The following is a 26,301-nucleotide window of genomic DNA, read 5'->3' on the forward strand; positions in this document are numbered from 1 at the left end:
GAGGTGATTTTGAGGGCTGGTTCGGAAATCGCATTCTCTGCCTTCAGGTTCTTTTTTGGGGGTTAAGATTGTGTTCTGACCCTTTAAATCCCCGGTTTCTTAAAGTCCATGCACAGGAAGAGAAACAAACAAGAAATAAACAACTTTGTAAACGGACATCTCTGCTCCTAAGTATCTTCTCGGTTCCAAAATCTATTTCTTGCCTTTTTCCTCTTGCTTCTTGTAACAGAATTATGGATCCAAGCTTATTGAGAGAGCGAGAGCTATTCAAAAAGCGTGCCCTCTCCACACCGGCAGTAGAAAAACGTCCAGCGCCATCTTCTGACTCCTCTTCTTCAAAAAAGAAGAAAGCAAAGGTAGAACAAGGTGGCTCGTCAAGCTCGAAACAGAACACAGGTTGGTGAAAGTCCCTTGTTCAACAGCTCTTTGGTATTTTCCACTGTCTGCCTCTCAGCTATGGTTTAGTAGGATGAATCAGTCTAGCTGTGAATTTTGCTAGTGGCTCTTGTCATTCTTTCTCTTAAATTGTCACGTTTTGTTAAGAAATTCACTTGCGCAATGGGAAAAACGCTTTTTCTGCTCCGTATACACGTCAGGCCTCATCCTGTGACTTGTTCGCTGTTACTCAGTTGCAGGTATCGCTGCTGCTAAAATACTGTTTTGTATGAAGCTGAGCTTTGATTTGTGGATGTCAGTGCTTGCTGGACCCACAGGATGAGCAGTAACAGCGGTCTCATTCTTTTTCTCTCCTCTGTCTTTCTGGCAAGAGAGTGCCTAAAACTTAACTTTCTTAACTGTACGTTGTAGGCTATCCGTCCATGAGATGGATTTTGCAACTGATATCTTGTCTGGCTAGCATATTGTGATCAGCAATCCTTCTTGTTTTACCTGGGAGCTAATCTTTGTTCGTGAACACCAGGGCTTCCGTAGGTTTCTGTCTGCCTTGGTCAGGAGTTTCATCATTTCCCTGGGATGGTGGCGCTGATAATGCATCTCTCAACATCAAATAAGCAGTTAATAACGCAGCACCAAATAGTGGGAGCAAATGAAAAGTGCGGCACCTGGAGCTGCAGGGAGAGGATTTGTGTGTACATGGCGGCATGCTCTGTGCTCGCTTTCACTGGGCGAGACGCATAACTTGGGGAGCCTTTTCAGTTCTTTGAAAGCACTGACCGTTCTCCGATGCTCTCTAAAGGTCAAATCAAATGTCAGGAGTTACTAAAACACAAAATACCCTGTTGTGCAAATTCGTTGTACGCTTATATTCTGGATACCATGTGTGGCTCTCTTCTAAACTCCAAAAGAAACAACAGAGCTAAAACAACAGAGAAAAACGTCAAGGACAATGGGAGGAGTGAAGCATCTTCTGTCTGAGGAGAAGAGTAGGGTGTTTGCATATGTATCTCCAGCTTCTCAGGGCTGCAAATAAAGTTATCAGCCAGACATTTTAAAATAGATCAAGGGAGGCCAGGTTTCCATTGGTCCCTTTGTCACACTCTCCTCTCCAAATACAATAAAATTCTACGTGGAATACCCTAAACTGCATATCCTGAGTGAGAACGGTTTGCTGGGAATGAGGGATGGGGAGGCAGGAAGAGGGCGGATAGTTCAAATGTGAGTCTGATCTGGAGGATTTGAGTAGATATGTGGCCAAGCAGCACAGCAGATAAAGTGTAATTTCTTTTCTGTGGTTTTGTGGGCTGGGTATTTCTTTAAGTGTTTCTGCAGCTGTCAAATGATTAGCTTACACAAATAGGAATGTGTGGCTGTGAGGAAATACGCTTTATTTTTTACGCTGCTGGCTTCATTCCAGACGGTATCAGAAAGGTTTCAGGGTTTCTACAACATTTTTATGCGGCATGAGTTCAGCCTCCTTTCATTTTCCCCTGGAGAGTGTTTACTAACTACTACAGAAGCAGCAAGGATGGAAGAAAAGTAATGGAGCGAGAGCAGACCAACTTTCTCCCTGTCGTTCTTAGGAATTGGCTCAGAACAAGGGTTCAGGCCAGCAAGCGACTGAACAGGTTAAGCAGCCACAAGCGGTACAAGTTGCCCTGTGATACTGCAGAGTCAAAGTCCTTTGTCTCAAAACCCCCTTTTTATTTGAATCCCCGGATTATTAGGTGCCTGTCGGGATATGCGTGTGTCAGAGATGGGTCTTGGGGAGGTGGAGTAAAAACCTGATGTTGGAGAATCCCTGTCCCACTCCCCCAAAGAAATGAAAAATAAGATGATCGGTCCTACTTTTGTTGCGTAGTGACCACAAAGATGATAAATAGTGTCACAGCGATTACGTGTTGGCACGGATAGTCCCTGGGTGTGTAGCGCCTGCAGGTTCTCCCTTGTTCTGTGATTCTATGACTCAGAGAACCTGCCTTTGTCACTTTTTTGGGGAGGAGAGGCATTGAGGTCATGCTAATCTTCAAATGATTGCATAGCTAAATCTGGCCTGTGCGTGAAGATTTGTTATAAGCTTTCCAGTGAGAATAGTTATTACTACAGTTATTTTAAATCATTATTCAAACAAGTTATTTGAAGAAATTCAAAACTGCCTTGTTTACTCAGTTCAGAATAGTAACTGGAAAATAAATGAAATAGGTCGTATCTGTTTATTTCTTTTTATTAATGAATAGTAAGTTGTGGCTAAGGTCTTAGTCTTTATCGTAAAACCTTTGTCTTGATGGTCTTTGCCAACAGTAACCAAGAGCTGAAATCTCCAGGAGCTGTTTCACGACTTAGTTTACAATTGGGAAAGAATCGTCCTGAGGCTCGAGGGCGGTGCAAGGGGTGATCTTTGTCTTCTGTTCCTTGTGCAGACACCCAGCCCCCTTTATAGATCTGTGAAATAAGTAGCTGGAATGGGTCCCAAGATTTTTCATTGCGTGTGCTTCTCAGGAAGGCGTAAGAACACAAAGCCAGCGTAGCGGAGGCTAGCCGCGTTACTTCCTGCACACTGCCTTCTTGTGTGCAGCGACGATGAGCGTTTTGTAGGAACGTTGCAAGTGGCCAGCAGTCCTGTTGCCGTTCGGAGTGTTCTCTGTCAGGAAAGAGGCACGTTAATTAATTCAGTGCGTCCCGATGGCTACTCTTGCCTCTCTTGAGCAGGACACCGGTCTTGACGGCTGACGCTGTCAAATACAGCAGAAGGTAATGAGGCATCTACCCAGCGTCCCTGACAGTGGAAGGTATTATCATCGCTAACGTTATCTTCATCGTATGTCTTGGTGTGAACCTAAGTTGTCTTGTACCTGGGGCGTCAGCTTCCATTAATTGTGCTTATAGTTTGATTTTTAGCTAAAAAACGTTCTCTGCACGTGGGACTGGTACTGGTGAAATTTCACCCTAAGAGGTGTATGTGAGGTGAATGGTTGCAGCGGTAGTTATGTCGTTTTGTGATTGCAGAAGGGCGATTGCTTCTGCGGGTGAATCGCTGGACTAGTTGTGCTGGTTAGTAGTGGCCTGGCTATCGTGTGACTCTATCTCACCAACCAGGACGAGCACGAGTCAAATTGGCAAGTCTTTCATTGTGTCCAGATCTTCTTGCGCTTAGGCATACTGAACCTGGTAGAGGGACTTTATATATGGAAAAAAAAAAAAAAAAAAAGAGGTAATTACGGGTACTGGCTGTAGCACAAAGGTATTTCTGACATGGATAGACTGCGAGATCAGCGTGGTAGCTTACTTGTCCGTTTGGTGGGTTTTGTTTCCCTAATGACAGGGATGTTTCTCGCTGCCCTGCTTCTCTATGGGTTCAGGAGTATGAAAGACTTACCGGGCATTACCGATGGCCACGCTGCTGGACGCCGCTATTACAGTTGTAATGGGTAACTGCAAAACTTGCATGGTTTTAAAAACTATAGACGCAACGCAGCTACAGAAGAAAAATAATCTGGTGAGCTAGCGGTCTGAGTGTTACTTTGTGAGAAAGGCGTTGAGCGTGAAAGCTCTGGGACGCATCGGCAGTGCTGATGAAGCAAGCGGAGATTCTCTTGTGCAAAATGAAGTCACTTCTCGCTGTGCATCCATCCTGCCGTCTCTAGCGCAAGGCTTATCCTGGTGCGGCCTCCGTTGTGAAGCATGTCGACATCTGAAAGCTGCGTGCGGGCTAGGCGAAATTACTGCCGTCGGTGCGGGAGGTCTGCGACCCGTCTGCTTCTGTTCCTTGGCAAGAACCTGGTCATTTCCAGTTCAGCTTTGAAAAGGTAATATAGGAATGATATATCCAGCGTGTCTGACTCCCTGTAGTGTTGTGGTTACCGTAGAGGCCTTGGGGCAGAGAAACGTCCCTGTTTCTTCTAGACCATAGTACTGCTACAGAATGCTTTTGTGGAGATAGTCAGATATTCTTAAGGTAGTGCATTAGTCACGTCTCGACACCCAGAAGTTGTTAAGCAGGTTGAATATGAAGTAAGGAGAGAACTTCTCTGGAACTGGAGAAGGGGAGGGAGAAAGGGTCCAATTGTACCACAGGAGGTTAGAAAAGACCATTTTAGGGTTACATTTCATGTTGGCTTACTTTTCTTCCCACCGCTCTCTCTACTAAAAGCGAGAAACCCGTAATAAGAAGAGCTGCCGAAGGCAAGAATTCACACGAGCCTCTCCCGTCTCATGGGATCTCTCGCCATTCAGCCCTTCAATTTCGTATCTTTTCTCTCACCCCTTGTGTGTCTTTCCTGTCTCTGTGTGGTCGACCTAAATGGGAGGACACTGCTGTGTCTTTGCACTACGTGCAATCAGGTTGTTGAGCATTTTTATAAACGTTTTCTCCATTTAAGCAACATAGTTTTATGCACGTTAGGCAACATTTGCTCGTTCGGGTAGACAAAGATCTACGCTAGTAACTCATTATAAACAACAAAAGTTCATTTAGAAACAAAAATCTTTTCTTCCCCCATAACGTTGCAACAGATCATCCTTCTGCTAGGCACTCGGAAAGCCTTCGCCAATTATTCAGGTTCACATCCAGAGATAAAATGGTAACTGTTGCTGTTATATTTAAGTCCAAACGAAAAAAAGCACGTGATTTGCTCATTCATAAGGTACAAGAGGCTTCATTCAAGGTCTTGCACGTTCTTCAAGTGCTGATGCTCAGTCCTTCCTACACCACCTCTGTTTCATGCTTTCTGAAGCTGTTCATCATTGCTCTAACAGGATTGGGTTCATTCTCCAAGTCTTTCACGGTTTTATTTTTCACGCAGCAGCAACAGTCTAGCAGTTCATAGAGGAAAGCCAACACCACCAGAGAAACTACAGTAAAGATGAATATGATCAGAATAATAAAGCAAGCAGTGTTCCAGTTATCGTGGAAAGGGTAAATTTTTTGCACTTGAAAGCCCAGATAATGGGAAATGGATGTAGTCTCATTCCAGTGAGTGGTGTTGAGGGTTGCCATGCTTGAAGAGTTGTCTTAGCGTGCTCACTCTCACGGATTTGGAGGCTGAAACAGAAAAACAAAGCCGTTGAGGACTCTACTGATCAAGAACATGCTGTGATTTTTATCCCAAACTGTAAAAACTTAGCTCAGACTAAGTGCTCACACCTCCTACAGACATGGATTGTTTGTACTTGCGCACAAAAGTATCAAACTCCAAATGTACAACTTTGTGATTTGTCTGAAACGTTTGTTTCGCTAATGACTGGTCCGTGCATGCATTATGTAGCGTAAGTTATTCTGGAATGAGAGAGCTTTGCTTCCTTATTTCAAGTATACGCAAAGACAAAAAGGTTACAAAGATAACGTTCAAGGTATACAGTGGTTTCAGCGACCTGTCCATCGTTAGTCTTGAGGTCGGTACCTGCATGGTGTGAAAGCCCTCAGCGCTCTTTTGGCATTCTTGGAGAAACAGGAGATCTGTCTACCATCCTTTCATACCCGAGTGATTAGAAGAACTTACTACATGTTAATGTCATTGGAGTTTGTTTGCTTGTTTGTTGGTTGTTTTTTTTTCCTCCTATTTGGGAGAAAGAAAGAAATCACTCTTTTAAAAAAATGTATAAATTGTAACTGTGTTGGAGGATGTTTCCAAAGAATGGAACTGAACTTTTGGTTGTTCTTCTAGTACAAAATAACAATCCTGGTTCTTTAAAACTCATTATTTTAGAATTGTCTATTAGCACAGACTTGTTAACCCTGCAAAACTCTTTTGACTTCAGAAGGCCAGATTTCCTGATGTGTTTGTTCCCCTGCTGTTCCTGCCGATGAGTAGGAATTTGTGCTCAAGAAATCCAGCTGCTTCGTTCAGCTGCCCAAACGGCTCTGAGCACGTTTGGAGATCTCGGCCCGTTTGTGGTGCCGTGGTCATTAGGGTAGGTAACAAGGAAAACCCAACCCTTTCTGAGGCGTTTCTTATTTTCACTGCATTCTCTGCCTAACTGCTGGGAAAGGAATGTCGTCTTTGGTCCAGTACTGTCTGTTTGTACCCAGCAGAAGAAAAGACAGCTTTGTGGCATGGGGGAAAGAAAACAAGAAGTTGGCTTCAGCAAATCTGCCTTTGGCGCAAATGGAATTGCTGTCGAGATGGGCTGTTTTGGAAGGGCCGTTGCTCGAAAGCGTGAAAGTAGGCTGTGCCTCTGTAATTTCTGTGGTATATCTAGAACAAAAAAGCAGTTTTGTCTGTCTCTGAATTTCTCTGTGAATTATGGTTAAGTAGGCAGATGAGGTGTTTGGCAATAACATCTTCACATTTGTGCGTCTCTTTTTTTCCCCCGGTTTCCCTGGCTTTGCCTCCCAAAACTGAGGGTACTTAGAGTACTTTTGGTATATAGTCTAATGTCCAAGGAGCCACAGTAACTTCTGGTTACTTGTCGTAGCGTACCGTAGGACGCCGTAATAACCTTTGAATGCTTCGGGCAATTTGAAAGTGAGTGTGGGAGAAGGAGATCGAGTCAGATCTCCGTATTCCCCTGAGGAAACAACAAGGAGTTTTTGGGTGAAACGTGATGGCGAGCAGCACTGACGGGCCAGCCTGTGCCCCACGTGAAAGCCTGTCGGCAAGTGCGGGCCAGCTAAGGGGCAGCTCGCAAAATGTGCTTTTGTCTGCTGGGGTGCCCCAGAAAACGTGGGATTATGGAAGGGGAAGAGAGAGAGAAGACGGTAACTTTGTAGGAACCTGGACTCTTATTTCCATGCCTCAATGAAAGGTTTTTTTGCTTTGAACATAAAGCAAAAAGCGAAAACCTAGCTATGTTTATTACAAAATGGTCCTGGCTACCCACATTTAGTTAAATTTCGTTCAGTAATCAAAACTACAGAACGAAGGGGTAACGCTGATGTTTTGTTCGTTAAACTGTGCTTACAGGTAATGCTTTAATGAACCTTGCCTATCCCAGAAATAATTCTGCAATCAAACCGTTTAGATGGTGAAAACTACAAAATGCCTGTATAAATGGGAAGTGACAAAGGCGAAGTGTGATGGTGTCTACTAAAACAGATTACTAAAAGCAGTCTAAGCACCTGTCATTATTTTTGTGTCATTATTAAAAAAAAAGGATATTATGAAAAGCAGGATGATGCAGCCAAACCAGCGTGCGATTTATGTCTTGTTTTTATTGTTCAAATATTATACATTTTTTTCTTTATCCTTCTGTCTTTAATGGATTTAAATTGAAACAGAACAGCTTTGTTCTTGGGAAGATACTTGGCATTACCTGGCGTTAGCATTTGATACAGACATTTATTGGAGCAGTTGCAGTAACTTACTGTTTCCTCTGTTAAATCCATAACTGAATACACAAATTTTGTAATTGAATACACAAAGTATGACTGAGTCGGATAGGATTAATTCAACTGTTGGGTTTTTAAACAAAAGTTTACAGAGCAAATACAAGCTAAAAATACTCCTGAGTTGAGTTGGGTCCTGGATTTGAGAGCGTGACTTGGTTTGGTCACGGTCTAGAAAGGAAACTCAGCTGACCTGTTTTACAGGGCTAAAAGTCAGGAGGGTTTTTGAAGGGGTGGTCTGAAAACTTACTTGAAAATCAGAGAGAGAGAGAGAGAGGGCTGAATAAAAGGATTTGGAGTCCCCTTTGAGGGGTAATTAAAACAAGCAGGATTTAAATGTCTATTTTAAATGGCAAGAGAACGTCCTCGGGAAAGGAGAGGAGTTTTGTTTTGAACTTTTTAAACAGTTTTCTAAGACTGAGGATTTTGTTGGAATCTGTTACGCGCAAGGTTGCTCACTCTGTAAACACCAGGCACAAAAAGTAACTGTTTCTGCTGATAGGGAATTTATTATTTTAGTCATTGTGATCAAGATTAGTCAAACGAGGTCAGGATTCGGGGCCGATGCAGAGGCTGGGCATGTTTACGTTGCGTAGCCGGGACCCTTTGCCGGCACAGCTCTCCGCCAAGGCGGTATCTCTGTTCCCGAGAGGAGGGGAGCGTCTTCGGCACGGCATGGCTCCCCAGGCAGAGCCCCTGCCGCTCCGGTGCCAGCCGGCGCAGTGCAGCAGCCGGCCCCTTCCCGCTCCACAGCCACCATTAGGGCAGCATAGAGAAGCTCGTCTTTACGCAGGGAGGTGGAATTTAATGCCCGTGCCGGAGGTGGTTTGGTTCTCGAGGACGAGGATGATCTCCTTAGATTTGAATGAGGCGAGGCAGATAAATATCAGCTACTCGTTGCTGTGATTGTTAAAATACAAGACTGAAGTAGCCGTTGCAGAGCCTTTAGAATTAATCCTAATAAGGTTAGCGTCTTTGAAAGCTGTCAAAAATAGTCTGGTTTCATGCAGGTTTACTTATTTGGTAATGGCACAATTTAAATTCATATTGTAAGCCAGTCTGATTTGAATGCAATTCAGCTATTGTGTGTATCCAAAATGCAGTGAGTTAAATATTTAATGAATTGGCTTCTGTAATACCTGTACTAGGTTTTAATTTAAAAGATTTAAATTTAAAGTCATCGTCTTTAGACACTGCAGAGGAGCAGCTTTATTTGAAATCATATTCATGGAGCAGAGGGAAATGACTGGCAAAAATTAATTTCAACGCAGTACTGAGGAAGTCCTGTTTAAGAAACCACTGAATAGACATCTTGGAGTAATAGCGTTTACCAGTCTCAGATGGATTCTAGCCTGTCTGGATTCTATCGATCGCTGCTCCAGTATTTACAAGGATAATAATATGCAATGGGATTTTCTTCCTACCCTAACGTACCAAATTTCTAGAACACGTTTCTAGCATTTCCACGAAGGTAGATCTCTTTTAGGCAGCTGAATGGATACGGTTTACGGAATACCCACTTGGGAGATACATTTCTTAAATTTCAGGTTTAGCTGTCTTTGTTTTAAGGAAAATCCTTTCACTGTCATTTCTGCAAAAACACATAGAATCAATTACAAGGAACGTGAGGCTGCAGGAAACAAGCTACCTTCCCAGTAAGCATGAAATCCATTTTGTTTACTGAATCTTGGCTTGGTGTGTTAGCTTTTCTGTAAGATGGAGTGGTCATCAATTTTCCATTAGTGCACAGATGGTGAAAGTGCTTGTCTGATAGTGCAAGACAAGCTCCTCTGCGTTCAGCGGAATAAAATCCTGCTAAACCTAGAGGAAAATCATTCTGATTCTAAGAAGCTTTTTACAGGCTCGTAAGTTACAGGCATATTTTCTTTCAGTAATCAAGATAAAGCTAAGACAATGTTATAAAATGATACACACCTACCTCTCGTCTGAAAGGATGCTGAAAGAGCGCTGTTCTGGTCCCTTTTTTTAATGCAGCCTATGGCACAGCTAAGATGGAGCTTTCCTACCATTGGCCAGAGCATGATGCTGCTGACAACTTCCTTTATGCTCATTTGCATCAAGCCCTCAATCCCAGCGGTAAATCATTCATAAATTTGACTCTTACTGTCTTGAATAAGAAACAGACCCCTTCCCGCCCTCGTTTTTGGGATGCTCTTTGTGCGTGATGGGCTTATTAGCCGAGAAGCGCGCTGGGAGCGCGACGGCGGCCGTGACCCCGCTTTGCTTTGCGCTGGAAAGCAGCCGGTCAAACCGTGACGTTTGAAGTGTTAATATCTGCAGATTTCCAGCTTCGCCGTGTGGTTGGATTTACTTGTCATGAACTGTAGCAGGCTGTAGCCAGGCAGATTAAACAAGATAATCTTCTTGATTCAATTGACAGAATAAGCACGTGACAAGTCGTCTTAACTATTTGTTGTACTTCTGAATTTATTTTAGTCACTTTAGACCTCTCGTTACACGTATGATTTTTTTATTTATAAAATGTCCTGCATCGACATTAACTTTTAATAATAAAAGGGGACCCTGTAGGGGAAAAACCCCTGTAAGCTGCATTTTCAGGGGAAGCTGGCTTTTGTTTTTCTCCCTTTTTCCGTCTTAATTTAGTAACCGGAATAAAATGTTCTTCTGTAGCTGGAGTTGTACTGATTCTTCTACGTTAATTTTAGAATTGTCGTGCTATGTAAAGCCTCTAATACGATGTCATGTCATAGCTTCACAATTGCCGGTTGCCGAGTTTTAAATTTGACGTTTGTTCCTTCGGCATTATGTTTTTTACTATACTAGCACCAGTTTCCATGAATTTCCCAATAATAATTGAAAGTGGATTTGTTTGAAATTTGACTACATCCAAAATTCCCACTTTGTAGTTGCCTTTTATACTGACTTACAGATCAACTTGGAAGTAGGTTGAGATGCAGTGGGACAGACATGAAGAAAATTCACCTGAAGCCTAGTGACTTTAGAAACTTAATTTGGAGTTTCCTGTGAAGAACTTGGCAAGGGCATCTGAACGTGAACACAGTGAGCGCAGCAGACTTTCTCTAAGCCTGCCGCTTCCTCGGGTCTTTGTCGAGCGTCTTAGGTGCATTTTCTAGAATATGATGGTCTTTTTTTCTTTCTTTTTTTTGCCACCACAAGCCCCTGAGCCCTTCCACTTCTCCTTACCACCGCTCTCATCCATATCCTCCAGCTGCCTAGCAGAGCAAAGACTTTGCTTGGCAGCTCTGCTCAGCACCCGCTGCAACCTCTCCCTCAGTTAAGGCACTAACTTCAATTGTTCTTTTCTCTCCCTCGACTGGTTTTTCTACAGAAATGATAGGAGCTCAGTATCTCCGAGATACCTACTGTCCTGGCAAATGGGATTAGAAATCACCAGTGGATTAAAAAATTCCTGTGGTGACGAAGAGGAAATGTTCTTTTTCTGGAGTAGCTGAAATTCTGAAAAGCTGTTACCATTAAGTTTGAGCAACGTTATGCTGGCAATGGGCCCGTGGCTTTTGATAGTGGTTTGTGGGTATTTCTGTTTAATGTGCTGTGCTAGTAGCTAAAGTTAATAAAACAGTCATTAACAACCTTGCAAGAATTTTTGAAACAAGCTTTACGCGGTAGCAAACCTCACGATACCTTAAGACAGAACCAGACTTGACAACAGAGGGGATTCTGAATTGTTGTTCCAGTAGTGCAACACACTGAGTTGAATTGTTTTGAATTTATGTGGTTTTTTTTTAATAAATACTCCTCTAGAGCTACTTTTTAAAAAAAAAAAAAAAAAAAAAAAAAAAGCCCAGCACAAGCAGCACAGCCTTCCTTTACCTGGTGTGTAGCTGTTGAATACCTTTTGGGAATAAGTGAAACTTTCTGCTCCTATCTCAGCAGCACAAAGCTATCAGTAGAGCTAATCGTTGGGCAAAAATGCAGTGCATTATTTCAGCGTGAATTAATGTAGCGTAAATGATTATGGTATGTTAAGCCGCAGAATTAAACATGTACTCGTAAGGTAGTAATGCCGCAGTTGCTTAAAGGTCAAATCCCAATAACTTTATATTTACGGAGCTCTGCTCGGAAGTGTTGCAGAGCCATGTCTGTCGACAGGTAACTCTGTGGGTCTGGATCAACACTCAACTAGCACGGAGTCCTCTGAAGGTGACCGCTCCTCCAACACACATTTGTGTTTAGAGTCGTCATTCTGAAAGCTTATGGAAGTAGAGTGAGAAAGAGATGGAGTGCGGAGCCAACAGGGTGTTGCTGAAAGTATCATTTAATTGTTTGTTTTCTCCTTTTGTAGATCACAGCAATGGATCATTTAACTTGAAAGCCCTTTCAGGAGGCTCTGGCTACAAGTTTGGAGTCCTTGCTAAAATAGTGAATTATATGAAGGTACCGTGTTTTGATGTAAAATTATAACGTTTTAAAATACTTCAGTTTTTTATTCTCCTCTGGTAGCTGAAAGATGCTGACTATTTCAAACTCTAAAATTCATCTACTGCAAGGGTGAGAATTTCAAGAAACTGCTTGTTAAATTCAAAATGCTGTCAGTAAACAAACCGGTCAGCATACTGTTCCATTATTGAAATCCTAATTATTCCAGGTCACTTTAAAACCGGGATAATGGTTTTTATTTGCAGTAGAAATAGGAATTGCAAGATGCTGTCAGCTTTTAGGATTCACGAGCTATTTATCAAAATCATGTGCGATTGGGTGCTTGACAGATGACTTTGTCATCAATCTCAGCAAATTTTTTTTCCTCATTTTCTCAAAAACCCTGCAACTGAAACTCATATGCTATGTGTACTGTGTCTGTCCTGGTTTTGCAAAAGTTGTTTTGTCATTATATTATACCAATTTTAGTTACTTTATGATAACTGAGTCGCTGAATAAAGTAAGTACAGAACTCTAATAGAGCCTAATTACTTTTCCAGACTCGGCACCAGCGTGGTGATACACATCCATTAACCCTAGAAGAGATTTTGGATGAAACACAGCATTTAGATATTGGACTCAAACAGAAACAATGGTTAATGAGCGAGGTAAAGAAAACGTATGTTTGGGTTTTAATTAGAGATAAAGCATTATGATAAACCTGAATTATTCACATTTATTTAATTACAAGCTCTATAAATATATAATTCCCCCTTTAGGAAACTACATTGATTCACATGTCTGTCTGTCTGTCTTGTACCTCCTGCTGCTGAGGTGATTGTGAAATGAAAGCTATTCTGACATTTTTAAGGACCTGTTAGAATTGTTACACAGAGAGTGTATTTTATGTCAAGTGAATTTATTCGTTACTGATTTTATACAAACAAGCTGTTTTTCTGAAGGAATTTCTTCTTAAAAAAATTCAGCCGGAGAGCTTTTCCAATATCGAGGATGTTAAATCAACTAAACCTAAGGAATATGGCACAAAATTCATAGGCTTACAGTTCTCTGTTACTTACTGAAATGAAGAATTCTGATGTGAAATTTATGTCTGAAATTGTGGGGTAATAGATCTGCAAATTCCACTGCTGGAGTTCATTAGTCTCACTCTAGATGCTAGGTTTCGTTCTTACAGATTCACTGTAACTTGCCACCATATTCATCTTCATGCTTAATTGACCTGAATGTCTTCATGGAATTTCAAGATTAAGAAATCAGCAAAATACCGTATTCGGTATTTATACTTGATTGGCGTACCTGGTTTTGCTCAGATCGTATTTAAAATCCTCGCTACAGACTAGTAAAGGCTCTTGAGACATGGGAAAAAAATCTCTGCATAGTAAAACTAGGATGGTTTTAACTAATACAGCCTGTGGCATTCCTTTGCTACCAGTGCTAATATTCTGGGGTACAGAAACCTCCAGTCTGGCAGTGTTGGTTGTGATGGAAGCTTGACTTTGCTGAAGTCTTTCAAAAGGTAGCTCCAGGTTGTTTCCATAATGAACCAGAATATCAAGATGGAATGAAAAAGCTCCTCCCAAGAAGTACATATAAAATTATCACTGAATTGTTACTGGATGAGAAGAGGTGAACAAATACCCTGCAGCGCCAAAGTTAGTTACCTTCTCTGTAACAGGTGTTTTCTCCCTCCTTTCTTCTTTCTGTGTCTCTTTTCTTCCTCCTTTCAGGGTCAGGCTGGCATCTGCAGAAGAAACTAAGTAGAGTTGCCCTCTGTTACAGGTGAACTTCCATTGTGGTATACTGGCTGCACAGCAAAACTGATTCGGAACGTATCTTAAATCATTTCAACTGTCCATGAACTTCTGGTCCGCTTCACTCTGAAGCTGGCATCATAAGTAAAATCCTACTGTGCAGGAGGTCTGCTCTTCTCCATTTCTTCCACAGCTGCTGGTGCCAATTGACAGCAGTCGCGGAAGACTGACTCCTGTTTTGTTCGTCCCAGGCTAATGCCTTTCACCTCTGTGACGTCTATATGACCCGAGCTCGATATGCCGAGTTGTGCGTTTGCACTTTATTTTCAGCCAAAGCACACTTTTTTGCCTTCCCTCTTCTTTTTCTTTTCATTCCTTTCTCAAAAAGGAACCTGTGCGGCTTTCTGCCGTAAGAGGCTTCATGGACCTTCGAGGCCAAAGGCGTTAAGTGAATGATGTTAAGCCTCCTTTGGTGCTTTGTGCTTTATGTTGTGGCGAATTATGCCTAGGCTGGTGCATCTAGGATCCAAGGATTTAAAATCCGTTTCAAACTCAGACCTCCAAACTGGCAGCTGCAATGTGTGGCTGATGTGCTGTAGCTGCTTAAAAGCACGCTGGAAAGAAAGTACTAGCGTGTGCTCTTTTTCGAGGTTTAAAATTTATGTCCCTATTACAGGCTCTAGTCAACAACCCGAAAATAGAAGTTGTAGATGGGAAGTATGCTTTCAAACCCAAGTACAACCTGAAAGATAAAAAGGCTCTGCTCAGGCTCTTGGACAAGCATGACCAGCGAGGGCTGGGAGGAATCCTTTTAGAAGATATTGAGGAAGGGCTACCCAATGCACAGAAAGCTATAAAGGTGAGTAGCACATGTCTGGGGAGGTAGAGGCTAAGAAACAACTCGTGAGAAAATTCTGTTCTTTTGGTAACTCAAAAGCTATTTCAGAAGATCTGATGTTGTAGCTTTTTCTGTATTTCATCCTTTACTTTCGGATTTGGCCTGATGTCTCAGCACAGCTGTCAAAGCTCTCTCTCGCAAAAGACTCTTCATCTCCCATATTCCAACTGTAGGCATTTAGTTCTGCTTTTATACCTTGATCTCTGTCCTCCGATTCTCATCTTTGATTTATTAGCGTACTTATCGTCAGCATCCACTTTGGATGCTTTTCACTGCCAGTTACTTTGCTGCTTCTCTAGTTTGTTGTCGTTTTTGTAGCACAAGATCTGGGTCTGTTGTTCAAGCTGGAATCCTTATTCTTGGAAATGAAGTGATTTTGAGTTGTTCTTTTGCATTTGTTTTCGAGGCTTTAGGGGACCAGATCATCTTTGTTAATCGCCCTGATAAGAAGAAAATTCTTTTCTACAATGACAAGAGCTGTCAGTTTACTGTGGATGAAGGTAGGTGTTTGTTTACATATGTTTCCGTGATAGTTGATTTGAATTCATCTTAAGCACCTATTTGTATAAGCAGTCTTCAGGTATAGCAGTCTTTTAAGGTGGTAATGAAATATTAGGTATATCCAGATGTCAGGAGAATGGTTTATATTAACATGAGGCCAACAAGACTAGCGAGTGAGTTCAGGGGTAATATCCTCTGTTTTATGATGGATACATTGGAACGTGGCACCAGGAATCCAACAATTCTCGTCAAGTATAGCGGTACGGAAGAGACTAAAAATCACCAGACTGTGACTAAAATGGCATTTAACATTTTGCTGTGTAAAGGGCAGCGAAAAAAACCCAAAAGAATGGCTTCTGGGTGCAAATTTGTTGGTTTTTTTCCGGTTTATTAATCGTGTGCCTCTTATTGGTGAACGCGACGAGAAGCCACAAATGGAAGAGAAGGGGGAACAAATTTGTTGGTTTTTTTCCGGTTTATTAATCGGAAATTAAAATATTAATTTATTAATTAAGCCTCTTATTGGTGAACGCGATGAGAAGCCACAAATGGAAGAGAAGGGGGAAGCAAACGGGGAGGAGATGGGAGCAGAAGTCCTGAGAAGGGGTAATTTACAGCTGGGAGCAGAGCGCAGATGTGGGGTAGTGCTGCTGCCCAGAGCTGGAGTGCATTTGGGACTTCGGAAGTTCAGCATGTGTTTTCCGTCTAACAAATAGTGGTAAAATCCTCTAGTGCGATGTGCCTGTTTATGCACAGAAATTAATGACACAAATTGGGGTGTTTTCCATTTATGCCAACATCAGATGCCTGTAAGTACAGAAAGGAGAAGGCCATCTGTGTCAAAAGATCTTATTTTAAATGATTCAACAGCACTGAACGCTTTCTCTTGTTAACATATTGTTCTTGTAACGTGCCACATAAAGCCATAGTATCATATAATGTCGCATTAAGGTAAAAAAAAAAAGGGGAAGAGTTTTGATAGAAACTTGAACTGCTCTTCTTACAGGACCGCAGGACAAAGCATAAGGCCCTTTTTTTCTTTGACTAGCTCAGAGAGACTCTTGATTTTCAATAGAATTAAGCAACTGGAAATGTCTATCATTAACTTATTTGTTATGTACCACACTTGTACTCTCAGTAATAATAGCTTTCTTCCACAAAGATAATTAAGTAGATGTGACATCTACAGCATTTAAAAATATAAAAGTTGTTTCAAAATATTGACGTGAATGTCTTTTTAAACCGTAATTTCTGTCACTTCTTGATAGTGGCAGTCGGAACTATATGTGAAATGCCGAATTATAAGCCTTTAGTCTGCATTCACTGGGGAATTTCTAACCTCCCAAATGCCTATGAGTTTACCATTAACTCTGTCATCCTGCTCAGATAGTGTCTCTTCTGTCCATCAGCCCACAGCTTTTAGGAATCCAAACGTGGCCAAAACATTTACAAATCAGTGCTGTTGCAGTACATGTTAAGACAAAGCTTTTAATTTTTTAGCAGCTACTGGTTGTATTACAGTCACGATTGCTGATCGTTTCTTCTTGTGCGATTTTTTCCAGATAACTGGCACCCAACCATCCTAAGAGAGTTATCAGAGGGAGAGCTCTACCCTGTTGCTCTTAGTTTGTAATAACTCCAGGATTAACTGTGAAATTTAATAAAAGAGCCCATTTTATTAAGACGTAGCAAGAGATACCTGCCAACTCTTCATTCAGGTAGCCAGTATAAATCCAAGGCTGTTCGTATACAGTACGTTATATTTAGCACACCCAGCACTGATCTGTATTTAGGAACAAGCAATGCAGCCTATTGCTGTGAAAGGGGGGAAAAGATTAAAAAAAAACCTCTAAAACCCCTTGAAACAAAATGTTTAAGCCGTTTGGCTCAATCTCCCGATGAAGGCAGGCGTTTAAGCCTGCAGTGTCTGTAATGAAGGGATGGCTAGTGTGCAGTGTGTTTGTAGTTCAAGGTGGCTTTGCTTTCTTTCATCCGCAGGTGGCAGCATGTTCCCATCTGATCAGAAGGTGGTATTTTTTTGTTGTTGTTCTGTTCCTGCTGGTTTGGGTTTTTCTTTTCATGCGGATGGTGATGCTTTGTTCTGAGAGGGGGCAAGAATACATTCTCTTTTGTGAATTTTGTGATCTGCCTGCGTATGCCACAACTCTTTAAACATCCCTGAGTGGGTTCACTTACTGCAGCTGGAACGGATCCTTTTTCCAACCGTGTTATCCTGTGATGAAGAAACCCCATCCTTCCCAAGCAGTTTTGCTTTACGATTCTTTCCAGAGCAGCAGAAGCACGTCTCTTAGGGAGTCATTGGCAGAATTGTGTGCGTGCAGGATGAGTTATGACACGTTTCTGCGTTAGCAGTGCTATTTCAGCTCATTATCTTCAGCAACGTTAAAACGAAGTTTTTAGAAGACTGCAGAATGAGCCTTGAAGTGTTGTGAGACTCTCTGATCTAGCAGCTGGTGACAGTTCAAAATATGTTTCTAGTTTAATGTTTATCCTTAGAAATAAGGGCTCTGTGCTCCTCAGTGCATGATTCTGCCGTAATGACGCTCTCCAGTTTCAAACATATGTTGGCTGGGATTAATATCCTCTAAAAGTTAGGCGTCCTCTCTCATCGCTCTCTGAGCTCCATCAGTAGTCAATAGAGGAAGAGGAGCTGCCGGGGCAATTTGGAGCTTGCTGTCTAAAGTAGTGGGAGGAACTGCTTTCTGGCAGTGCCCATCTCTGCCCTTAGTACAGTTGTTTTCATGGCTGAACAAGCTTTTCTTTCTCCCCTTTTGAAAAGAAATCCCAGTGTACCACAGCAGTGGTGCAGTACCTATATATCGTGATCTCAAGGGTACCGGAGAAGGTTTTTGCAGTAAGGAACGGCTTTTGTTCTTCCTTTTATGTGATTAGCCAAGGAAGGTTCAGATTGCATGTGTTCCTTCTTGACTTCCTGACTAATTAATCTTCTGTCAGTAGTGTGTAGCTGAAAGCGTTTATAAAAGCCGGGCTAGATTTCAGGTGCTTCAGCCAAGTAAAGCACTGCCTTTTTGTGCTGGGGCTAAGCACTTTGCATGTGAACCAAGCTTTCACCCCGTGCCGGCTGAATGCTGAAAGGCCAGTCTGATTGCTTAACTGTTAGAGATGGTATCTTTCACATCTGAATGCAATATAGGAAGTATTTTAATGCCTAAAAATTCGGGTACTTAATTATACATGTTTTTAATGTTCTTCTGAAGCACCTTTGAAGAAATACAAAGAATGGCCAAAGCCTCTTAAATTTAACAGTATAAAAATTGCTTGGGATCAGTGATGACATACGGCTCTGGCTTTGAATTCCAAGATGGTCCAGGGGCAGCACAGACTTAATACCAAGCGCCTTTTCCTTCTGGTGTACATCTAGTACTGTGCTCACTGGGACTGTTACGAAGCAGGACTCCATCTTCCCCGCTACTCAGTTGTTTCTTCCCTTCTGCCCTGTTATTATCTGTTCTTGTCCTGTGCTCAGATTTTGGCTCAGCTCAGTGAAGATTTTTAAGCTGTTTTTAATCTCTGGCAGATTTTATTACCGGTGTGATATAGCAATTTATCTCCAGAAGCCATCTCAATCTTTTTGCAAGAGCAGGTGAGGCAGTCAGAAGTGCGGGATAAGCTGCACTGAAGTCACCGTGCGGCCATTTACCCGTGACTTTGTTCCCCAAATGTAAGCGTTTATAGAAAGGGAGCGTGTTAGAGTATAATCGCTCAGGGAATGTCAGTGCAAATTGTTTTTGTATATGAGGCACTTCGTGATGCAGTAAAGTTGAGGTAACGGTGCATCCTTCCCCCTTGGGTATTTCGGAGAGAGAAGGTGTTTGCAAAAGCTTTGTTATTATGCTGCCCTCTGCTTTGCTCTGTGTTGGTTACTGCTGGTCAGAGCTCATTGTTTTAAGTCTGCGCGTGCAGACATGATGCTGGAGATGTTATCAAACATCTAAACTAGCCTTCCGATCAGCTTGTGGTCTCATTCCCTCCTCTCATTACTTGAAAGACCAGAAGGTAGCTGTCTAGAGGAGCAAGGGAGCAGCCTGTGAGTAGCGTTCAAGTTGCAAGATACTGCATATAGGATTTGTTCATAGTCCAGGCAAGACACCGAGCACCTGCCTCAGGTACCGGGATCACAACTTTCTGCCTCTTCTGGGCAAGATCTGCATTGGCATCAGGACTTAAAAGCTCCGCTGAAAACGTGCGGAGGGTCTCCCTGAGGGTTCACAGCACCTGTGTTGCTTTGGCCAGAAACTCTTTGGAGATTTCTCCCCAGAGTTTGTTTTCTGGGCTCCGTCTTGTCATAGCAGCCTAAGCGGTAGGAGAAACAGTCAGCTTGTCTGAACGCAGCCTGCTGCGGTCAGGTGACGCCTTACTGTCTTGACTGCTGGACAGTTTTTTTCCTTCCATAGCTGTTATACGCTTGTTCTGGCTGATCTATCAAATAGTTTAGCGGCTCTGATAGAAGAGTCTCTCACCTTCGCCGTGCTCTGATGGCGTAAATATCACCTAGCGGTTGACAGGACATGGAGAAGGAAAATTGAATGTGCTCTGTAACTGTAATGGTTACGTGCGCTGCAGGAATGAATGCATCTGAAACTGTTCTCCATGCCTGGCTGAAGCGGGCCAGCATGTGGTGAGCTTTCTGCTCCAGCAATCTCCTTCCCGCTCCTCACACCAGTACTGAACTGCCTGTGCCCTGTCCACAGAGAAAAGAAAGACGTTGTAAAAAATGGATCCGCTATATCGAAACCGTCTCTAGGAACTGCCTTCTGTCACTGTTGTCTGCTCTTCAGACACATCAGCTCATCGCAGCATTTTTCTTTCTGTCTTCTCCCGTCCCCAGAGTCAGGCCAGCCCGCCGCATCCTCCTGCTTGGCCAACCGTAAGCGTGGACGCTGCTCCAGAGGCGGTGGAGCACAGTAATCGGGTCGTTGCATGCCATTTCCTCCTCCCTGGCCCCTCTCACGAACCGCTGCTTTTAACAAGTAGTGACCCCTTTCCTTGGAGCCACAGAGAAAAGGCCAGGGTGACGGTATTTCAGATTCTCTTCGAAGAAGTTGGAGAAATCTCTTTCTATCTTGGGTCAAGGGTATGAATTTTGAGGTGCTGACGCTACCACAGCTACAAATGCAGAGGCTTGTTTCTTGAGAGCTGTAGTTATTGCCAGCTTTTCCCATAGGTTCTCGTATTTCAGAGAGGATGTCACAATAATTCAGACAGCGTATTCCCAAGGTCTAAACTTTCACTAGCTGATAGGGGCACAGTCCTTGGAGACTTCTGAATAAACCTGACAGGTAATGTGGAAATGGTTCAGTGCCAGCCAGACAGCTGCTCTCTTTCTTCAGTTCTTGCGTTTAGCTCGCTGTCTGGTGTTACACCGAATCGGTTTTGTGATGAGATGATAGATGTATCTCCTTTTCCCTTTAGATGGCACCCTAAATGCAAACAGCCGGTATGCACAGCCGTCTGAAGGGTGGCAGCTCTGAACGCTCCTCCGCCTTTATCCTGTGCTTTTAGTTCTGAACCAGTCCTTTAACAGAGAGTGTTTCGGGGGCGAGGGGGGGACCATGTTGTTGTGACTTCCCCCTTTCCTAGGCAATAAGGTATTTTAATGCCCTACATGGAGCTTCGGCATGGGAAGTTGGTTCTTTTGCAGTTACCGCAGTCAAAGCAATAGCGCCGAAAGCAGCCTGATTTATGAAGGAATTTTTAAATGGAGTTGCAGAATACTGTATAGTGACTCTAGTGGGGCCAATTAGTGGATTAAATTATCTGTATGTAAAGTCCATTTTGGCTTTGCGGTTTTGATTCTTCATGACTGTTACATTCATATTTCTTGGCCAAGTTTAAAAGGTGAATGTGAAGCTGTAATGATGGTATAACCACTGCATTACAAGAAATGCAGAACGCTGTGGTTAGGTATTAACTGTGATCTGCACTTCTGTGCATGTTGATCCTTGAAGAGCTGACCATTTATTTTCTAGTGTTTAATTTTTCACTTCTGTTCCCCAGAAGAATGTAGACCAGTTTAACCTTAAGAACCTATCCTCAGCCTTTTTTTTTTTTTTTTTTTTTGCGCCAGGGCGTATTTGTCCATATATCATGAACTCTAATAAGGAGACACATCATCTGTGTTTGTAGCAGAACATTATAAATAAAAGGACGCTGTCATGTAAAAGTTCGGAGTTATCAAGTCTCTCATCTGCTATCGCCTCGTGTACACGTGCCTGTCGTGCATCTTGGAGGACTGACCTGCATCTCTTCAGCTCCCACGGGAGTCGTCTGTGCAGAGCCAAAAGCAGTATAGCACAACACAACGTTAAAGTATCTCTAACCGGGATCTGTTTAATAGTCATGCATTTACGTGCAGCCTTGTCACTTCATGCGTGAGCTGCAGAAACGTGATTTGAAATAGGGTTACTCACAAAGTGCGATACTGCATTCGCACACCCATCGTCTGATTCATCGTTCCAAGCATCACCGGGTCTCGGTGTCCAGCTGAGTCCAGCTTGGATGTTCAGGACAGAGAGGGGGCATGAACAGAAAGGAAATAGCTTGAAAGAGCATGTTCTGCTCAGTCCGGAGGATGCAATAGGACCCTTGCGCGGGCTTCTGCTGTTCAAACTTAATCTGAGTGCTCATCGCTGAGAAATCTCTCTCTTGCATGTTCAGCTTTGATCATAACACAACCTTCTCCACCTGCCCGCAACAGGATTAGGTGAGAGGTGATCTGTGATAGCAGGCACCGCAAGCTATGCCGAAAGCCCGGAATCACGCTCAAAATGGATGAGTAGACGGAGAATGTCTTGACTGCAGTGTCGGTCCTTGCATTAAGTTATCTGAAAACTGCAGTCTCAATGATCCCGCTGTGCTGTGTAGCCCGTATGAGGAACAAGCTGAGCGCTATCTCCGTGTAACCAAAAGCGGTGTTTTGACAGGATTTAGTTCTCTTTAAAAAAGCTGCATTACCAAAAATGAACATTGTTGTTCTTTGCTGGCAAAATTCCTTTCTTCTGTTTCCTGGAAAGCTTGAACAGCCCCTTACTGTTGGCAATGGGAAGAAAAGAAAGACCCGAGACTCAAAGCATGTACTTTCACAGAAAAACAAGATGCATTAGGAAGGGAATTGGTCCAAGTGTAGGAACCAAGTCTGTGATGTATGCCTTTTGTACAGTGCCGTTTTGTTGCAGCGTGTCTAGAGCCAGTGTATCTGTGGCAGACCGTCACGGTTTCATCGCCTGCTGCATAGGACAGCTTCTTAAGCATGCCGAAGTTGTGGTTGTTTTGACAACTGTATACTAAATTTATCTGGAAATAAAGGGAAAAATTTAGTCTTGCGTTGCTATGTGTGCCTCGTGTTTTATTTATAGTTTGTTAGCCAAACCTGCTGACAGGATATATCTAACTTACTGCCTGGGGAATGAAGGGAGGTAGGATTGTACCAGCCGCTGCCTGGAGAAGGCATTCCAGAGGCTCTGTGAAACTTTACATGAGGCAGAAAGCGTGCAGGCAGATGGCAGCTGCTCTAATTAAGACTTACTGTCTCTGTCTTTTTTCTTGCTGCTGTGGCTTTTAAGGTATCTCTCTTCTTTTTAACACCAGAGGAATTTTAGTAATTTATTATCTGTACAGCACGGTATGTATTATATTACAGTGATAAACGAGCTTAAGCCCACTGAAGTGAATGTCTTGAATCTTCAGTAAATTGGACTATGAGATGACAAGTCTCCCAAGACAATGGCAGCTGAAGATGTGTAAATGAAGTTGCCATTTATGGTTAGTTATTACCCTCCACCAAGATCTTTTGAACTGAGGCTTATAAAACACAGTTGACAGTCTACACAGCTATAGAGATGCTAGGCAAAAAGAGAGACTCGGTAGCAAATTAACATTAAAAGCACATGTTGCCTGTGGGTGCTCCTGGTGCTGGAGTGCAGTTAGCACAGACGAGAATCGGCTCATCTTTTTCCATTAAGTGTTGGGGGTGTTTTGTTGTTGTTGATTTGTTGGTTGGGGTTTGGTTTGTTGTTTGTTTGGGTTTTTTTTTGGAAGTGCGTCCGGCGTTTGGAGTGGGTAAAGGCTGGCTAATTGGGTGCCTGCTGGCGGTGACCGCTGCATCTGTGCAGTCACAAACTGACGTGCCAGAATACTTCAGCGTTTGAAATCAAGCCTGTTTCTTTCTCTTTGTGTGGGGGCTTTGCCCAGGGTTTGTTCATTGGGATGTAAAACGAGGGTTTGTTTGGCGTTTCAGAATTTCAGAAGCTGTGGAGGAGCATTCCCGTGGATTCTATGGATGAGGAGAAAATTGAAGAGTATCTGAAACGACAGGGTATTTCTTCCATGCAAGAAACTGGACCAAAGAAAATAGTAAGAGATACAAATTACAGATCTTTCTAGGAGATCCCCCCTTCCTGACCCCGCCGTGTTAATTCCAAAATATGTTGGTGAGCCTATGCACAGCTGCTTTGTGTAGCTCGGGGAAGTGTGACCAATTTTAAGAAGTTGCAAAAAACAATGCTGTAGCCAGCAGTCAGTGTTTTTATAACTTGTTTGAGCCAGTGTAATCCAAGCAGCATCAAGAAGAGAGCAAATGCCAGAAATCCCTGTGAGCTCCAAAGTGGAAGCTTCTGCTTGAAGCTGTACAATACATTAGGAGTAGAAGAACAGTTACTTCTTTGGGTTTTTTTAACTTTCTCTTTTCTGCTAAATAGCTTTGAAATCCTGTTGGGAACCGTGAACCACACTGTTCTCCAAACTGGGTGCAATAATGCTCGTGTTTTACTGGGAGGCCAAAATGGCTGCAGGCTCTCCAAAGATGCTTTCTTCCTGGCTTGAAACAATTTTTTTTTTTTTTTTTTACGTTTATTTGCGCGTGATATACCATGTCTTTTCTCTTTTGCGTTTGGCTTCAAACTGTCCTTTCATGAGAGCCCTTCCACACAGGACTTGTTCCTGGTTTCTGCTAGTCGCTACACTAGATGCTTTAATGCCTGTCATCATGTAGGCACTCCTTGTGGATTCCTTGTATGCTAAAGGTGTCTTTGAGCACGTAATTGTGGATAGAATTAGGGGGCATGTACCTGCTTCTGTAGCTGCGTGGGAGCGTTTGGAAACTTCACTTACAAACGCCAGCTTTACTGCTGTGCATGGGACACGGAGACTCTGCTCTGTCCCCAGGGTCATCTCCCTGCCTGGATTTGAATTGAATGCTGTCGCTTCTTGCAAAAACAAGCAAGCACCTTCCCTGCCTGCCCACCCCTGGTTCAAGCAGGGCTTTTCTTCGCAGGAGTCATGACCGGCACAGCGTCACACATCAGGTCAGATGTCGCAGCTGGAGGGCAGATCTTTTGACTACTGTTTATTTCTTCTTGTAGGCTCCTATTCAGAGGAGGAAGAAACCAGCTTCGCAGAAGAAACGTCGATTTAAGACTCACAATGACCACTTGGCTGGAGTATTAAAAGATTACTCTGATGTCGTTCCTGGCAAACAGTGACCGGTTGAATTCTGGAGCAAACATGCATTTTTATACGGGCTTTTTGCCGCTCGGGCTCAGTGTCTGCTCGCAGAAAGACTGACTGTATATAGTAATGTGATGTGTTTCCCCCATCCCAGCAACTGCCGAGATGAAACAGGTCAGTTTAAGAGCAAGTATGAACTACTAAATTTAGAGTTTAATTTAATTAGCTAATGGGAAATGTGTCTTTAAGTAAGAGGTTCTCACTAGTTGCCTCTTGGCATAGAGTGATAAATGGTGCTCAGCATGTAATGCAGGAGTTCCTGTTCAGTGCTTAACTCTGCTTTTACATTGCTTAATGGGTATTTACCTGGAATTACTTACAAGGGGCTTTCTAGTAGAATTGAATACAGCATTTTTTTTACCTATTTCAGGAAAACCTTTTCCTAAAATCACTGCAGGCAAGTTTCTTTCACAGTCAAATACACCCACGGTTTGTATGCTGCTTCCTTGCCATGGGACTGAGCTTTACTGAACGATATCTGAGGCTCAAACTCAGAAAAAACCCTCTCCTGAACCCCCAGCAGGCTGCAGGATGGCAATGCAGCTGTAGCTTCCTAAGGCTAATCAGAAATTGCCCTCGGCGATTTCTCGTCACTGTAGTGGATGCACGTGTGTTGCACAGTTCTACTCTATGGACAGGAGGGAAATAAAATGACGGTGTAATACTGAAGCAATTTTTTTCTTTTTTTTTTTAAGTAATAAACTTACAGTGCTGGTTTCCAGTGTTGCTTCCTTAAAGAATGAGAGAATCAACATCTTTTGTGCTTGTTGCGTTTTCCTTTTCAAGGAGGTAAAGGAATCTTTGCTATATTTTTATCTTCTCAACGACTTACTGTTCTGGGATAACACTGTCATCTTTTTATCATTCTTGGTTGGGGAGCGGGGAGGAACCACCTTAAATGAAAGCTCCCTGTAGATGCCTGATGTTCTGTGCGGTACAGACTAACAGGGAGCGTGGCCAAATTACGTCCTCTTGATATCTTATTTTTATGTACTGAACCAGAGTCAATCAATGCTGATATTGTTTTCACGGCACTGCGGGAGAGGAGCTGTTTCTCTGCTCTTCTGGGGTTAGGATCAAAGATAAAAATAGGTGACTGCGATACCCCACCGACAGCACATTGCTGCTGCGTGCACATGAGCTGTTGTCTTGCTTGATGTATGGGGGTTGAAGCAGAGGCAGTCGGATCTGGACACACGAACGGATGAAGAATAAGGCTTTGTTGCTGTTGCACTGAACAAGTTATGGCCGCTTTGGGAAGCGCAGGAGGAGAAATACAGTTCTGTAAGTGTAGCATTTATCCTCCTGATCTTAAAGACTGCTCTTTTGAGAAACAGACAATACTTCCAGCACTGCACGTCACAAGCAATTCCTCTTGGAGCTTTTTAGTGTTCCGTTACAGCGCTGCTTTAAAGCACCTGCGGCAAAACTGCTCACCTCTCTTTTGTCACCTTCACTCAAAAAAAAAAAAAGGTTTCCTTCCA

The 26,301-nt window shown here is 42.9% G+C and overlaps 2 protein-coding genes across 2 annotated transcripts; one reads left to right on the top strand and one right to left on the bottom strand.

Moving 5' to 3' along the window:
• The first annotated feature begins 212 nt into the window (after nt 1–212).
• Nucleotides 213–25,557, top strand: GTF2E2 (general transcription factor IIE, polypeptide 2, beta 34kDa). The gene is made up of 7 exons (XM_009578054.1): nt 213–396; nt 12,027–12,118; nt 12,661–12,768; nt 14,549–14,731; nt 15,177–15,270; nt 23,550–23,665; nt 24,673–25,557. The coding sequence occupies exons 1-7, from the start codon at nt 234–236 to the stop codon at nt 24,790–24,792; spliced, it is 876 nt and encodes a 291-aa protein (XP_009576349.1). The 5' UTR covers nt 213–233; the 3' UTR covers nt 24,793–25,557.
• On the bottom strand, nt 5,099–9,707 carry SMIM18 (small integral membrane protein 18). Its single transcript, XM_009578053.1, has 2 exons — nt 9,660–9,707; nt 5,099–5,437 (listed from the first exon to the last, which is right to left on the bottom strand). The coding sequence occupies exon 2, from the start codon at nt 5,390–5,392 to the stop codon at nt 5,099–5,101; it is 294 nt and encodes a 97-aa protein (XP_009576348.1). The 5' UTR covers nt 5,393–5,437; nt 9,660–9,707.
• Nucleotides 25,558–26,301: the final 744 nt, after the last annotated feature.

Source organism: Fulmarus glacialis, unplaced genomic scaffold, assembly GCF_000690835.1.
Source record: "Fulmarus glacialis isolate BGI_N327 unplaced genomic scaffold, ASM69083v1 scaffold36855, whole genome shotgun sequence".
NCBI lineage: Eukaryota > Metazoa > Chordata > Aves > Procellariiformes > Procellariidae > Fulmarus > Fulmarus glacialis.

Excerpts from the sequence above, each read along its gene's own strand:
- SMIM18 (XM_009578053.1), bottom strand. The coding sequence starts at position 5,392 with ATGGCAACCCTCAACACCACTCACTGGAATGAGACTACATCCATTTCC.
- GTF2E2 (XM_009578054.1), top strand. The coding sequence starts at position 234 with ATGGATCCAAGCTTATTGAGAGAGCGAGAGCTATTCAAAAAGCGTGCC. Across the intron at positions 397-12,026 it reads AAGCTCGAAACAGAACACAG|ATCACAGCAATGGATCATTT; the intron begins GTTGGTGAAAGT and ends CTCCTTTTGTAG. Across the intron at positions 15,271-23,549 it reads TCAGTTTACTGTGGATGAAG|AATTTCAGAAGCTGTGGAGG; the intron begins GTAGGTGTTTGT and ends TTGGCGTTTCAG.